This window comes from Bison bison, unplaced genomic scaffold (assembly GCF_000754665.1).
Source record: "Bison bison bison isolate TAMUID 2011002044 unplaced genomic scaffold, Bison_UMD1.0 scf7180017864057, whole genome shotgun sequence".
Lineage (NCBI taxonomy): Eukaryota > Metazoa > Chordata > Mammalia > Artiodactyla > Bovidae > Bison > Bison bison.
The window spans coordinates 3,373,872-3,390,586 of record NW_011494629.1 but is presented as its reverse complement, the minus strand read 5'-3'; the positions used below and the strand labels follow the sequence as shown (position 1 = coordinate 3,390,586).

At 40.3% G+C, this 16,715-nt stretch overlaps 2 protein-coding genes across 6 annotated transcripts in view; both read right to left on the bottom strand.

The window, feature by feature from the left end:
* The window catches only part of IARS (isoleucyl-tRNA synthetase), an 80,942-nt gene extending 76,958 nt beyond the window's left edge, over nucleotides 1–3,984 (bottom strand). Inside the window, 1 exon segment of the mRNA XM_010835998.1 lies at nucleotides 3,892–3,984. The gene's annotated coding sequence lies outside the window, so the exon portion shown is untranslated.
* Nucleotides 3,985–10,209: 6,225 nt separating this feature from the next.
* The window catches only part of NOL8 (nucleolar protein 8), a 26,437-nt gene continuing 19,931 nt past the window's right edge, over nucleotides 10,210–16,715 (bottom strand). For all 5 annotated transcript variants that reach the window (XM_010835993.1, XM_010835995.1, XM_010835996.1 and 2 more), the window contains exons 13-17: nucleotides 15,085–15,356; nucleotides 13,188–13,314; nucleotides 12,550–12,620; nucleotides 11,732–11,811; nucleotides 10,210–11,081 (exon numbers count right to left, since the gene is read on the bottom strand). In XM_010835993.1, coding sequence (XP_010834295.1) covers nucleotides 11,031–11,081; nucleotides 11,732–11,811; nucleotides 12,550–12,620; nucleotides 13,188–13,314; nucleotides 15,085–15,356 — 601 coding nt within the window. In that variant the 3' untranslated portion in view covers nucleotides 10,210–11,030. The remainder of the gene's footprint in view (nucleotides 11,082–11,731; nucleotides 11,812–12,549; nucleotides 12,621–13,187; nucleotides 13,315–15,084; nucleotides 15,357–16,715) is intronic.

Here is a 16,715-nt window from a genome sequence, read left to right as displayed (position 1 = left end):
CCAAAAGCAGAGACATTACTTTGCCAACAAAGGTTCGTCTAGTCAAGGCTATGGTTTTTCCTGTGGTCATGTATGGATGTGAGAGTTGGACTGTGAAGAAGGCTGAGCCCTGAAGAATTGATGCTTTTGAACTGTGGTGTTGGAGAAGACTCTTGAGAGTCCCTTGGACTGCAAGGAGATCCAACCAGTCCATTCTGAAGGAGATCAGCCCTGGGATTTCTTTGGAAGGAATGATGCTGAAGCTGAAACTCCACTACTTTGGCCACCTCATGCATAGAGTTGACTCGTTGGAAAAGATTCTGATGCTGGGAGGGATTGGGGGCAGAAGGAGAAGGGGATGACAGAGGATGAGATGGTTGGATGGCATCACCGACTCAATGGACGTGAGTCTGAGTGATCTCTGGGAGTTGGTGATGGACAGGGAGGCCCGGCATGCTGCAATTCATGGGGTCGCAAAGAGTCGGACACGACTGAGCGACTGATCTGATCTGATCTGATTCCAGGAAGTGACATGTATCAGTGACCGGGCTATGGCAGCTGCTGAGGAGAAACAGCCTCCATGCATGTATCACAGGATTGCTCTAGCCCCTCATATCCACTGGAGAGCTGTACCTGCACAACAGCATCCAGTAACCACAGGGCTTGTGGGTAAAAGTGGGAGCAGAAAGAGGAGGGGGATTAACCTTACCAGGTCATGCTCAGGGAAGCAATCTCCTCTTCTTCCTTTCAACTATAATTCAAGGTCTCCACTATCTTCCCTATTCCATGACTCCTGACCTCTTTAGCCTCAACATCCTGTTCAGCAATTTCTAGATACCCTCCTTGACCTTTACTTGTATTTTCCTCAACATATCTTGGAAAAGCACACCAAAAAAATTTAAAAATAAATCTCATGATCTTTACCATACTTGCTCCCATTTTTAATATCTAGTAGTTCTAGTAGTTCCACTATTTCTTCCCATTACCTAAAATTTGAGTCACCTTTAATACAACCAGATGATCCCCACATCCAAAAGATCACCAAGTTACATGGGTCTGACTTCTAAGTCTATTTCTCTATTCCGTCTTTCTCATTCCCAGATTTCCATAACCTGTTACATTAAGTCAAATTTAACCCCAATGGTGGGTCCATCTCCAGTCTTTTTTAAAAACAACTTATATCTTATTAACATATAAGCCAGAGAGGCATGCATTGGAGAAGGAAATGGCAACCCACTCCAGTATTCTGGCCTGGAGAAGCCCAGGGACAGAGGAGCCTGATGGGCTGCGTCTGTGGGGTCACAGAGTCAGACACGACTGAAGTGACTAAGCAGCAGCAGCAGCAAGCCAGAGATATACTTACGCAAATGTGTAAAATATGTACAAAGATATCAATTGAGCCACTTCTATAGACAAATATCTGAAAACAATTTAAATATCCATGAATAGGTAATAGCCTAAAATAAATTATGGTACACCAATACCACGCAGGCAGTAAAAATAATAAACCAAAATATGTAAGCATACATATTACTTAAACATGCTGAAAAACAGTGAGTCACAGTTGCTGATAGTAATTTATACTATATGCAAAATATTATTTTCAAGTGATTAGAAAATATACATATATATACTAAGTTTATGTTTAAGCAATTTTGTACTTAATTTAGAAGGCTACCCACCAAACAATGGCTACCACCAAAGATTAGGATATGATGGGGAAAGTGTGAAGGAACAGATTTTTATTTACTTCATATTACTGTTTTGGTTATTTTTGAGTATGTCATTAACTTTATCAAGTTTCCCTGGTGGCTCAGAAAGTAAAGAATCTGTCTGCAATATGGGAGACGCAGGTTTGATCCCTGGGTAGGGAAGATCCCCTGGAGGACGGAATGGCTACCCATTCCAGTACTCTTGCTTGGAGAATTCCATGGACAGAGGAGCCTGGCAAGCTACAGTCCATGAAGTCACAAAGAGTCGGACATGACAAGAGAAAAATAAATACTATATATCCTGCACACCACCTTCCTAATGGAAAAGTTCTGGAAGTACCATTTCTGTATTAAAAAAAAAAATCCAGTGGTTCCTTACTCCCAGTGGTTTCTGTTCAGGCTTTTCACTGGGGCACCATGATCTTACCTACAATTCCTGCTCTTGACCTTTTCTTAACTCTTACAAAACTCGAACTCCAAATTATATCACATTCTTAGATACTGCTGAGAAACAAAACTTTTGGCTGACATAACTGCTTTCCAGTTTCAGGCCCTTTCTCTTAAATACTCTAGCACTACTTAGCATAAATGTACTCTGCTCTATGGGAATTTACCAATCCACCTTTTTCAAAATTAAATATCCCCAGTCCCCAGAATCTGTTCCTCTCCTACACATCAAGGTTATTTATATTGCATGTCTCTCCAATTCAACTGTAAACTTGTTGCTGGCAGAAGCATTTCACTAACCTCTTACTATTTTATGTCTTACTGTGTGCTTACACAGCCTAGGTGCTCAAAAATATTTAAACGAATCCCTTTGTCAGCATCCTTAGTGATACTCCTCCCAATTGATCTTCCAATCTATCCCACTCCATGGGCTTCTCTTGGCAAGAATGATTAAGAGGGTTGGCTTTGGAATGTGACGGTTTTGGTGCCACAACTTAATATGTGGCTTATAGGAAAAGTTATTCAACCTTTAAACTTCAATTCCATCATCTGTAAAATAAAAGTTGTAAATACTCGCAATGCTAAATCACAGCAATTACTTGCCATCTATGGAAACTATTACTACTTCTTCGTTCAGAAATGCTACTCTTACTGCCTTTGCCCAGTCACTAAATCATCTTTCCAAAAATAATTAGAGTGCAATCTACATTGAGCTGCCTCCTGTTCCCTATAATTCACTCTTTAATAATCACTTATGAAAAGGATATTTTGTCCACTATTTTACCGATAATTTTTAAAAGCTCATCTTATTTACTAAAATCCCTAAATCAATTGCTTTGCCTCTAGTTTCATCCTGCCTTTCTTCTCAGCAACTCCTGAATGAATGCAAAAACTAATACTGTCCCACCTAAAAAAAACCCCTCATCTTCCTTCATGTATTCATTTCAAACACCACTTCACTAAAGAAAATCATAAATTCATAAGGCTGGAAGTTAAGCATCGTCTCCCACTTGTTCCTCACACGAAGCTACAGTGAATACAGCAATTCCTCATCTCCTGAATCACACACAACGTAAAATCCTGCTATACATTATACTACAGTCCTCTGCACCTACTCCTCCAGTTACTATTCATTTTCAGGGCCAAAACCACTGCAGTTCTTGAGAAGCCTTCTTCTCCCACCGAAGAACTGGTCCTCATCTGGGCCCCTGAATTATTGTATTAAAGACTGTTATACGGGAGACGCCGCGCTTACTTACCAGCAATACCCAGACACCCAGCAATACATACTCATTATGGGAACCTAAGACTTGATTTGTTCTTATGAATACCTAGACTTTCAAGTAATTTCATCCACCTTCTGAACTTCTCCAGTGAGCTTGATCACACCAAATTCTCTGAGTCACTCAACGGCGCAAGTGTTAGTTACCAGTATCCCAGGCTGAAGCTGAGTAACTTGCAAGGTTTGTAACGCTCGGTCAAACCGCTGAGCCAGGACTGGTATCTGGTTGGATTCTTTCGCCCCATTTAGACCGTCTCCCAATCTTTTCCTTGGAAACGGATATGCACATACTAACCCACGGCCCCCAATAAACATTAAAAAAAAATTCTTGTGAACCAGAGGGGACCATGGGTCCCCGTGGGCAGGAAGGGGCGTATCTGAGGGGCCCGTGGGCAGGACAAGGTGACCTGAGGAGCCCCGCGGGCAAGACAGGGAGTACCTGAGGGGCCCCACGAGCAGGACCGAGCGTACCTTAGCGGCCTGCAGGACGGCGTAGCTCTGAAAGAAACGAGTCTATGTCTTGGCCGGGTGATGCAATGTCCACACAGCGTGAGGCTTAGAGGAAGAGCCCTGGGTTGCTACGGCCAACCAGAGCCCGGCATTTGACACCCATCAACAAGCCGGACGCCGATTGGCAACGTCGGTCCCAATCACGCCCACCGGCCTTTCCTAGGTGTGCACTGGGAAGCTTGCAGTATAGTCCCGGGCGTGACCGCTGTACCTTGCGTTCTTCACGCAGCTAGGGCAATGGTGGAGGACGCGACCGTTTTATAAAACGGAGCCTGACTGGGAGAGGCACACAGGAAACATGTTGTGCATCTTGACAGGGCGTTGTTACACAAGATGTTTGCCTTCATCGGTGTTCACCTCACTACACGGAACAGATGTGCATTTCCCCACGGGTAAACCAAATGCAACGCCAGGGCCTCAGTTATGGTGTGGAGCCGTGAGTGCTCATTTTCAAGGCTGCTTTACTAGGCGATATTAAGGAAAGCAAGCCTAGACATTAAGGCAATATTTTTTTTGGTGTAATGGAGACCTGCACCAAAGCACCTTGGAGTCTGCAAATATGCAGAGTCCTGGAGCAAAGACTAGGCTTGCTAAATCTCTGATATGGGTCACAAAAATCTCCCTGTGGAATGTTCTCAGGTCTGTGCAACTCTTTGCGACCCCATGGACTGTAGTCTGCTAGGCTCCTCTGTTCATGGGATTTTTCAGGCAGAAGAATACTGGAATGGGTTACCATTACCTCCTTAAGGGGATCTTTCCTACCCTGGGATGGAACCTGTGTCTCTTGCATCTCTTGCATTGGCAGGCTGATTGTTCACCACTACCGCCACCTGGGAAGCCTATTTTAACACACATTCTGGATAATTATGCTCCTCACTAAAATTCTTGACCTGCCTATCTGAAGAGACCCTCCTATATCGCAGGGAAATACAGAGGCCACAGACCAGTCTGAGAGGAGCTGAAGCATTAGAGGTCAGTGCAGTTCACAAAAACCTTTCCTTTCTCCTTGAGTGCCACGCAGAGTTCTCATGAATTGTACTGCAGAAATAATGGTAAACAAACATACAGAGAGATATAACAAGAAAGGAAGAAAATGCCTGACAACCAGCTTTGTAAGTATTGCATGTTAATGTTTCTTGTATTGAAAACAAAATTATTTGCATATTAGTCTGCTTTCTTATGTATTTCGAGTCTCCCCAGCACCCTTTGGGTATGTTGATTAAAAACCAAAGGGAATCCAAAGCCATGCAAAGGACAGTTGATCTCAGGATTGGAGCCTTGACAAATTGAGAGTCCCTCAGTGTATTAACTGCTTAGTATAGCCAATAACATATCCCGGACTTGCTTGTGGGTGTCCAGGAGTCTCCAGTGGAGGCTTGGGTCGGTGGTGGCCTGCTGCAGGGTTGGGGGCACAGAGTGTAGCAGTACATGCTGCTGCTAAGTCACTTCAGTGGTGTCCGACTCTGTGCAATCCCATAGACGGCAGCCCACTAGGCTCCTCTGTCCCTGGGATTCTCCAGGCAAGAACACTGGAATGGGTTGCCATATCCTTCTCCAATGCATGAAAGTGAAAACTGAAAGTGAAGTCGCTCAGTCGTGCCCGACACTTAGCAACCCCTGTGGACTGCAGCCTACCAGGCTCCTCCGTCCATGGGATTTTCCAGGCAAGGGTATTGGAGTGGGTTGCCATACATGCATGGGATCTTTTGAGGGAGGTCATCATTATCTGCATTACCTCCACTAGTTTGGTTTCACATAAATAGTAGGGAGGGAACACAGCTCCACCAGAGAAAACCCAGCTCCTCCATCAACAGAAAATTGGATTAATGATTTACTGAGCATGGCCCAGCCAATCAGAACAAGACCCAGCTTCCCCTTCAGTCAGTCTCTCCCACCCCAAAGCTTCCATAAACCTCGTATCATGTTCCATCAGAGGGCAGAAAGACTCAAAACCACAGTCACAGAAAACTAACCAAATTAATCACATGGACCACAGCCTTGTCTAACTCAATGAAACTATGAGCCGTGCCATGTAGGGCCACCCAAGATGGATGGGTCATGGTGGAGAGTTCTGACAAAATGTGGTCCACTGGAGAAGGGAATGGTAAATCACTTCAGTATTCTTGCCTTGAGAACCTCATGAACAGTATGAAAAGGCAAAAAGATAGGACACTGAAAGATGAACTACCCCATATTAGGTAGGTGCCCAATATGCTTCTGGAGATCAGTGGAGAAATAACTCCAGAAAGAATAAAGAGACAGAGCCAAAGCAAAAACAACACCCAGTTGTGGGTGTGACTGGTGATGGAAGCAAGGTCTGATGCTGTAAAGAACAATATTGCATAGGAACCTGGAATGTTAGCTCCATGAATCAAGGCAAATTGGAAGTGGTCAAACAGGAGATGGCAAGCGTGAACGTCAACATTCAGGAATCAGCGAATTAAAATGGACTGGAATGGGTGAATTTAACTCAGATGACCATTATATCTACTACTGTGGGCAAGAGTCCCTTAGAAGAAATGGAGTAGCCATCATAGTCAACAGCAGTCCTAAATGCAGTACTTGGATGCAATCGCAAAACAACAGAATGATCCCTGTTCATTTCCAAGGCAAACCATTCAATATCACAGTAATCCAAGTCTATACCCTGACCAGTAATGCTGAAGAAGCTGAAGTTGAATGGTTCTTTGAAGACCTACAAGACCTTCTAGATCTAACATCAAAAAAAAGATGTCCTTTTCATTATAGGGGACTGGAATGCAAAAGTAGGGAGTCAAGAGACAACCTGGAGTAACAGGCAAATTTGGCCTTGGAGTACAGAATGAAGCAGGACAAAAGCTAATAACGGTTCTGCCAAGAGAATGCACTGGTCATAGCAAACACCATCTTCCAACAACACAAGAGAAGACTCTACACATGGACATAATCAGATGGTCAAAACCAAAATCAGATTGATTATATTCTTTGCAGCCAAAGATGGAGAAGCTCTATACAGTCAGCAAAAACAAGACTGGGAGCTGACTGTGGCTCAGATCATGAACTGCTTATTGCCAAATTCAGACTTAAATTGAAGAAAGTAGGAAAAACCACTAGACCATTCAAGTGAGATCTAAAGCAAATCCCTAACAATTATACAGTTGAAGTGAGAGATAGATTTAAGGACTAGATCTGGTAGGCAGAGTGCCTGATGAACAATGGATGGAAGTTCGTGACACTGTACAGGAGACAGGGACCAAGACCAACCCCCAAAATAAGAAATGCAAAAAAGCAAAATGGCTTTCTGAGAAGGTCTTACAAATAGCTGTGAAGAGAAGCAAAAAGCAAAGGAGAAAAGGAAAGATATACCCATTTGAACACGGAGTTCCAAAGAATAGCAAGGAGAGATAAGAAAGACTTCCTCGGTGATTAGTGCAAAGAAATAGAGGAAAATAATAGAATAGGAAAGACTAAAAATATCTTCAAGACAACTAGAGATAGCAAAGGAACATTTCATGCAAATATGGGCTCAATAAAGTACAGAAATGGTATGGACTTAATGGAAGCAGAAGATATTTAAGAAGAGGTGGCAAGAATAAACAGAACTATACAAAAAAGATCTTCACAACCCAGATAAGCACGATGGTGTGATCATTCACCTAGAGCCAGATATTCTGGAATGTGAACTCAAGTGGGCCTTAGGAAGCATCACTATGAACAAAGCTAGCGGAGGTGATGTAATTCCAATTGCGCTATTTCAAATCCTAAAAGATGATGCTGTGAAAGTGCTGCACTCAATATGCCAGCAAATTTTGAAAACTCAGCAGTGGCCACAGGACTGGAAAAGGTCAGTTTTCATTCCAATTCCAAAGAAAGGCACTGCTAAAGAATTTTCAAACTACCACTCAATTGCACTCATCTCATATGCTAGTAAAGTAATGCTCAAAATTCTCCAAGCCAGGCTTCAACAACATGTGAACTGTGAACTTCCAGATGTGCAAGCTGGATTTACAAAAGGCAGAGGAACCAGAGATCAAATTGTCAATGTCCACTGGATCATTGAAAAAGTAAGGGAGTTCCAGAAAAAAGTCTACTTCTGCTTCATTGACTATGCCAAAGCTGTTGACTGTGTGGATCACAACAAACTCTAGAAAATTCTTCAAGAGATGGGAATACCAGACCACCTGACCTGCCTCTTGAGAAATCTGTATGCAGGTCAGGAAGCAACAGTTAGAACCGGACATGGAACAACAGACTGGTTCCAAATAGGAAAAGGAGTACGTCAAGGTTGCATATTGTCACCCTGCTTATTTAACTTCTATGCAGAGCACATTATGAGAAACGCTGGGCTGGAAGAAGCACAAGCTGGAATCAAGATTGCTGGGAGAAATATCAACAACTTCAGATATGCAGATGACACCACCCTTATGGCAGAAAGCAAAGAAGAACTAAAGAGCCTCTTAATGAAAGTGAAAGGAGAGTGAAAATGTTGGATTAAAGCTCAACATTCAGAAAACAAAGATCGTGGCATCCGGTCCCATCACTTCATGGCAAATAGATGGAGAAACAGTGGTAGACTTTTTTGGGGCTCCAAAATCACTGTAGATGGTGACTGCAGCCCTAAGATTAAAAGGTAGTTACTCCTTGGGAGAAAAGTTATGACTAACCTAGACAATAAAGCAGAGACATTACTTTGCCAACAAAGGTCCATCTAGTCAAGTCTATGGTTTTTCCAGTAGTCAAGTATGGACATGAGAGTTGGACTATAAGGAAAGCTGAGCGCCGAATAATTGATGCTTTTGAACTATGGTGTTGGAAAAGACCCTTGGGCTGCAAGGAGATCCAACCAGTCAATCCTAAAGGAAATCAGTCCTGAATAGTCACTGAAAGGACTGATGCTGAAGCTGAAACTCCAGTACTTTGGCCACGTGATGCGAAGAGCTGACTCATTTGAAAAGACCCTGATGCTGGGAAAGGCTGAAGGTGGAGGAGAAGGGGACGACAGAGGATGAGATGGTTGGATGGCATCACTGACTTAATGCACATGAGTTTGAGTAAACTCCGAGAGTTGGTGATGGACAGGGAGGCCTGGCGTGCTGCAGTCCATGGGGTTGCAAAGAGTCAGACACAACTGAGCAACTGAACTGAACTGATAGCCAATAAAAGGACAGAAAAAAACTGATAGAATATGTGTAGGGCATTCCTGAGATAGTTTAATTAAGAACATTTAGCTTATTAACTAGAAGTTGGAATGTGTTTTAATTTTCACATTCCTCAAAATGCCATCTTGTTCATTTTATCATCTGTCTGGATAGGCCAGATTAGAGCAGAACAGAGGGTTTCCAGACAGACGTGTCCATGGGGAAAAAAGGTTGGGATTATAGGTCTAATTATTTTAAAATGATGTCTAAATTTAATGTCTAAAACTGAAAAACCAAGAAATCACAGTATAACATGTTAGGTAGAAATTCGGAAATAATGTCAGAAGAAACAAAATTTCTGAAAGTGCATATATCTGGGGAGCACGAATTGGGGATGCACAAGGCTACTTGATGTTACATTTGTCTACTCTGGAGATGGAGGGTATAACAGATTTAAACACGGCCACAGATTCTGAACACTCTTTGCACTGAGACGTGAGCATCTATGTCCCCTCACTTTTGAGTCTCGGTTGGCTCAGTGTCTGTTTTACCCTATAAGATAAAGTGGAAATAACTGAGCCAGTTTCTGGGTTAGGACTGAAGACATCTGCTTCCTGCTCCTAAAATAGGAACAGGAAGAAAATTGATTGCTATGAAACTGAAAGTTATGTTGCTATGCTGTGAGGAAACTAATGGACAGGCACTGAGTGAACAGGCCATTTTAGAAGTGGATCCTTTAGTGCCAGCTGGGCCACTCCCATGACATACATGGAGTAGAGATGAGCAGTCCCCAAAGTCCTGAAAAAGGTGCTTATCTGTGAGCAAAGTGAACGAGTGTTAATAGGATGACTTGTTATGCAGCAATAGGTAAGATGGTACAAATATAGTCAACATCAAGAAAAGGTGGAGTTATTTGTCCTGCTGAGGGGTGGGTGCCATTTTTCATGAAGTCTGAAGCCTTGGAAACAGGAATTCTGAATGACTCTTCAGTTACTTAGCTCCTCAGACCCTGTTTACTGAGCACCCAGTTAAAGCCAGACATAGTTCTAGGTAGTACCGACATAACAGTTAACAAACCAGGTGATATCTCAGCCTTCACAGAGTTTATATTTGATCAAGATGTAAATCAATAAATATGTAATTTCAGATACACCCACTATGGTTCAATGATAATCCCCTGGGACTTTATTATTATAGAAAGCATAATTTTGTACAGAGCCCAGTTTGATAGAGGCTTATCTATAGTGAATCCTAGCCACGTTAATTTAATGAGGTATTAAATCTGTTTCCTTATCTGGACCCAGGGCACTGACTCCTAACTGTGACTATGTCATCTGTCAGGCACTTCAATTTTTCAAAAACTTCTAATCTAACTAGAATTTCGGATTGACGAGTCTGCCTCCATCAATTCCTGGAGGCTGAGGAAAGGAAAACTCTGCATTTAGCATTCTTTTCTGGTCCTCACAGAACTCTCCCATGAAAGTTGGTCTGAAATGTCCTGCATTTCAGTTAGCTTATTCAACAGGACACAAATACAGAACTCAAGGTTAACTTGTATTCAACCTCTTAGAAAAAAACCACAAAATGGAGGTAAGGTATATTTAGTACAATCAGAAATATTTCAAGTATAATTTACATGAAACATAACTTGAAAAATATAAGTGCTCTGATGCATATATTTTAAAACCTCATGTCAAGAATTGTCCATTAGTTATTGAAAATGGAGGGCAAATATATACAAAGTATTTTGAGGGACTATCTTATGCTTCATTAAAACAAATGTTCAGGTTGTTTGAAGTAATTTGGTAAGAACAAATAGGAAATGTACAGAAAAAGAAAGCAATCAGAATGATATCCACCAGATAAGATTTAGAATATTCCTTCACTCTGAATTCTTTGCCATCTAAACTCATTTTCTAGATCACTCCAATATCCATGGTAAGACTTCTTTACATTCAGTATCAAAACTAATGATGACATTTATTATTTTAGCTTCAATCTCCTTTTGGCATCTTTATGTTTCTTCCGACAGTCCTAGAAAAACATAAAATCAAAAGCCCTCGTTAGGTGTGGCATGCCAGGTTCATAAATAAGACAGAGTGTGCATATTGTTATTTTGAGAGTAGACTCTTCAGTCCAAGTCTCCAATAATTCCCTCATGTTATTTATATTCTTTCTTAGACTTCCTCCATTTTCCAATAAGTTATTAGAAATTCATGAAGCCATTAAATTAAAAAGAAAGTCTTTGTTAAAAATAAAATAACTTTCACAGTGTTCAGTAACTACATAAAGTAAAATTTAGATTATTCAGTGACTGGGTCGTAGAAATCATTTTGGAAGTGCTCACATGTATGTGGAATGTTCAGACTTTTGGCTTTAAGTGCTTACAATGGAAACTGTAATTCAGTCTTTCAAAAATTTCATCATTTCCTGTTACTTAATAAGCATGACGAGAACTCAGATCAGTCACTCAATGGAGCCACTCTTTAGTCTCCTTTCTGCACATGGGTGGATTGAGTTAAACAATTAAAACTTCCCTTCCAGCACTATTAATTGTGAGCATTTAAATCATGTTTTCAGTTATCTCAAGTTTCATGCCTTCCTATATTCCTACACCAGGAAAATATTAACACAAAGGTAACATCATATCTATTTCAGGAGACAATTAACATGGCGATACTCACCATTCGCAAATTGTTTGTTCTGATCTCCCAAGAATTCCTGCTTATATTACTTCCCACTCCTCTCCAAAATAAGTCAGAACCTAGAAGGAAAAACAAAGAAAGGCAAGGCAGCACAGTAATATTAAAACAGACAATATTTTAGTGCTGGCATTATCAAGGTCTTCAAGTTAACATGATTCCCCACCCGCAGTTTATGCTAATTTTCAAAAATATTTTATTCTTTTAGAAAATGAAAATGTAGAATTGCTAGGATTTTTACTGTTTATAAACCATTTACTGTGATGTAACTTAGTTTCTGTTTGTGTTAGGCTTCAGATATGAGTTCAACAGCCTCAGCATTTTCATGTGAACTTTTTTTTCTATTTTTGTTTTACTGAAGTATAGTTAATTCACAATGTTGTGTTAGTTTCAAGTATACAGCAAAGTGATTCAGTTACACGCATACATTCTTTTCAGGTTCTCTCCCATTACAGTTTATTACAAGATATTGAGTATACTTCATGTGAACTTTTTAGGGTACTAACAACTTGCGAATTTTGTATTTCTAGCATCTCAGCAAGCCCCTGGAACAAGACAAGCCCTTGCTGAGGATAGCGAGTAAGCTGAGGTGATGAATGGGAGCTTTCAGTTTTCCAGAGCTTTATAAGTCAACAAGCTTCTGTCTAACAAGAGGGGGCTAAAGCATATCACACTGCAAAGAATCAGAATTTTTCCCAATCAGTTCTTACTTGGATGCATGTTAGTATTAATATATCAGAATACACTATGTATAAATAGAGATGTACTATATATGCCATTTAATAAAAAAACTGACTTACCATGAAGTCTCTCATCATTCTTAGAGAAAAAGAAAAATCTAGTAGTCTCTTTCTCAGGTAATGGTACTTCTCTGAAGTGAGAAAGACAGAATTGGCCACTTAATTTCAACATTTAAGAAATGTTCACATTGTAAATATAAATGAACTATGCCTTAAGTATCTGTGCTTTGTGTCTTGCTCATTTTTGCCCTGAGTCAAAGTAATACCACCCTTTCTCTATTCAACATTCTTCGCTTCTACCTGTAACTTTGGTAACAAAGATTTAAGTACAAGCTCCATCTTCCCCATGCTGATTGTTAAAACTCTCACCCAACCACTGCTACCCATTTTGCCAGTGTTTCCTATGAGGTAGCAGCCAACTAGATGAAGCATCCTCTTCCAGACCAGGGACTTCAGTGGCAGGCTTTCTTCCCTATGTGCAGCATATCCCCCACCCAGTGCTATCCAAATCTCAAGGAAAAGAAACACGCTCCCAATGACAAAAAGACTACAGAACTCTCTAAAGGAGCAAAAAAAAAAAAAAAAAGAAAACTGTCTTGAAAAGCTAAACTTAAGATACTTCTATAATATCTCTAAAGCATGTCCAACTCAGATTTTATAAATTATGAAATATATCTGGACAGAAGCACATTACTTACTCAGGGCTCTGCTTTTTGTCATCTGTTTCTTCAGTAACATCTTCCTCTTCTGAACTGCTGTCTTGGAAACGAGGGTCTCCCTGCCAGGCGACCTTCCCAGGTTTTACTGCTTCAACTCTATAGGTCTCTATGTCATCAAGACAATGAAAGATGACACAACTGTGACCTAAAGCCCAAGTATTTATGGACACATTCACTTGTTTACTTTCACCATGCATACATATTTCTACATTTTGAATATCGTAATCATTAATTCAAAATGTGTAGTAGTATCTTTTTGATTTTCAAATATTGAGAGAAACTTTTATTTTTTGGCATTGCTACAGTGATCTCATAAGGAATACAGTAATACTATCAAAAGATATAAAAGCTGAAGGTTTATAAATGAGCAACACAATTTACAAGAAAGATCAACATAAGTGTGACACCTGTGCTAGCATTGAGCAGTCTAACGATGCAGTGAAACCCGTTTGCCTTCCTGCTTATTCATAAAGGAGAAAAGGAACATATCTTTACGTTTTCAATTTCCCAAATTTCCTTCTAAAACTGCTGAAAAAGCTGCTGCTAAAAGCTGTGGATGATCACCTCACAAGTCCTCATAATTGCCAAAGCACATAAAACACATCTCCCAGGTTGCTCGGGTGTCTTAGCAATCATTTCAAGGCCAATTTCTCACACTTGGCTCTCAAAGTTAGAAAAATTAAAACATCTATATCATACCAACTCTGTTCAACAGTTTAGGACTGACCTTGGTACTCAAATGGACAGCATAGGCAAGAGAATGAAATAAGCAGAGCAATGATATATTGTATCTTATTTAGGACAATTTTGGAAAAACTACTTGATTGTTGTACCTCCTTTTGTAGCACCACAAAGCTGGAATCTAATACCTATCTGCTAAACACAAGGATGCTATTTTAACTGCTGATCTTTCAAGTAGAACTTATTGTTAGGTGTATTCTGTATAGGTATACCTTGCTTTTACAGTGAACTTTCAGAAAAACTACACTTACATCTTAAGGTGAGAAGCAACTTCCTAAGGAATATTTGTTTCAAACTTTTAGACACGTAGGACTTCAGAGGTAAACCTCCTGAAGTAGAATGGAAAATTGTATATACCAGTGCTATACTTTTCCCTGCTGCTAAGTCACTTCAATCGTGTCCAACTCTGTGCAACCCCTAGATGGCAGCCCACCAGGCTTCTCCATCCCTGGGATTCTCCAGGCAAGAACACTGGAGTGGGTTGCCATTTCCTTCTCCAACACATGAAAGTGAAAAGTCAAAGTGAAGTCGCTCAGTCGTGTTCGACTCTTAGCAACCCCATGGACTGCAGCCCACCAGGCTCCTCTGTCCATGGGATTTTCCAGGCAAGAGTACTGGAGTGCGGTGCCATTGTCTTCGATACTTTCCTCTAGGTTCTGGCAAATCTCCAAGGATAAAGTTTGAAACAGCTGGTATATTGATGACACAGCATATTTGTTTAGAGCCAGGGTTACATGTTTCTTCTCCTAACAAATAACACTGGCTTTCCTGAAGTTATGGCTTCTCCAACTGCATCAAAGATGTAAAGCTATTTAAATACATGAGTTCTTAAACATATTTAAATATATGACTATTTCTACTCAACAGAAGAAGGAATGTTGCATATTTCTCTGGCTTGCCTCCATATGGCAGCTATCTATAAGTTTGCTTCCAAATTCAAGAACAATTTCTTACTGTGTTGAACACAGCTCTAGGCACGTTACATTTATGGTTATGTAATGCTGACTGAAATACTGTTTATCTAGATAAAGAAGAGAATACTGCCTTCAGCTAATGTTAAATCATCATACTTACAGTAGACTCAATTAAATTCAAACTGCATGAAATGAAAAAGTAAAAACAAACAAAAATATACCTTCTTTTTCATCTTTGGCATCAGACTCAAAAAAGGAAAATGTGAATCCGCCGGTTTGCTCACTGCGAGTCATCAGAGCTGGAGTGTCCTGGACTACCTCAGCTTTCTCTCCATCAGAGTCCTCATTCCAAGGTGTGTTATCTTCCTTTTCACTAGTATCTTTTACACTTTGGAATATTTGTTTCAAATCCGTAGCAATGTTATAATACATTTCTTTAGACACCTCAGGTAGTTTCTCAGCTTCCTCCCTTTTCTTCTTTCGTTTTGCTTTACTGCATTGACATATATAAAGATCACAAAAAAGTCAATGTTTGGAAAAATTCCAGAAATCAGGAAATAAAAATACCTTGGATAACATTAGTCCCATTGTTTCAACCACCAAGAGGATCCACATATACAACTCATAAGGACAGAATCTTAACCAAAAAGCTTTTAATAGCCAAAATTATTTCAAACAGCTCCAAGTATTAAACATGAATCATATTGTCCTCTCTTTTATCCTCTGAACTACACTTCAGAAATTACACCTAAGATATCAGCTATGAGTAAGACAATTACTTAACTGCAATGGCCCTCAGTATCCTCATTTACAAAATGAACCAGGTTAAACCACATGACTTTTAAGACTCTATCAAATTGTAAAATGGTGAGTTTTATGATACTGGCATTAAAGGATTTAGTCATAATTCTGTTGTAGAAATGCATTATAAGTATGTCTGGGATGAAATTTTTCTGTTTCCATCAAACCTGCTCTATATTTAGGAATATGTTTTTGTTTTTGGTTTTAACCAGAGTTACACAGCAGTCTCCAATACTGAGTTTTTAGATAGTAAGAGATTCCTCTTCCAACAACACAAGAGAAGACTCTACACATGGACATCACCAGATGGTCAACACTAAAATCAGATTGATTATATTCTTTGCAGCCAAAAATGGAGAAGCTCTATACAGTCAGCAAAAACAAGACCGGGAGCTGACTGTGGCTCAGATCATGAACTCCTTATTGCCAAATTCAGACTTAAATTGAAGAAAGTACAGAAAACCACGAAGCCATTCAGGTATGATCTAAATCAAGTCTGTTATGATTATACAGTGGAAGTGAGAAATAGATTTAAGGGACTAGATCTGATAGACAGAGTGCCTGATGAACTATGGATGGAGGTTCGTGACATTGTACAGGAGATAGGGATCAAGACCATCCCTATGGAAAAGAAATGCAAAAAAGCAAAATGGCTGTCTGGGGAGGCCTTACAAATAGCTGTGAAAAGAAGAGAAGTGAAAAGCAAAGGAGAAAAGGAAAGATACAAGCATCTGAATGCAGAGTTCCAAAGAATAGCAAGGAGAGATAAGAAAGACTTCCTCAGCAATCAATGCAAAGAAATAGAGGAAAACAACAGAATGGGAAAGACTAGAGATCTCTTCAAGAAAATTAGAGATATCAAGGGAACATTTCATGCAAAGATGGGCTCGATAAAGGACAGAAATCGTATGGACCTAACAGAAGCAGAAGAGGTGCAAGAATACACAGAAGAATTGTACAAAAAAGATCTTCACGACCAAGATAATCACGATGGTGTGATCACTCACCTAGAGCCAGACATCCTGGAATGTGAAGTCAAGTGGGCCTTAGA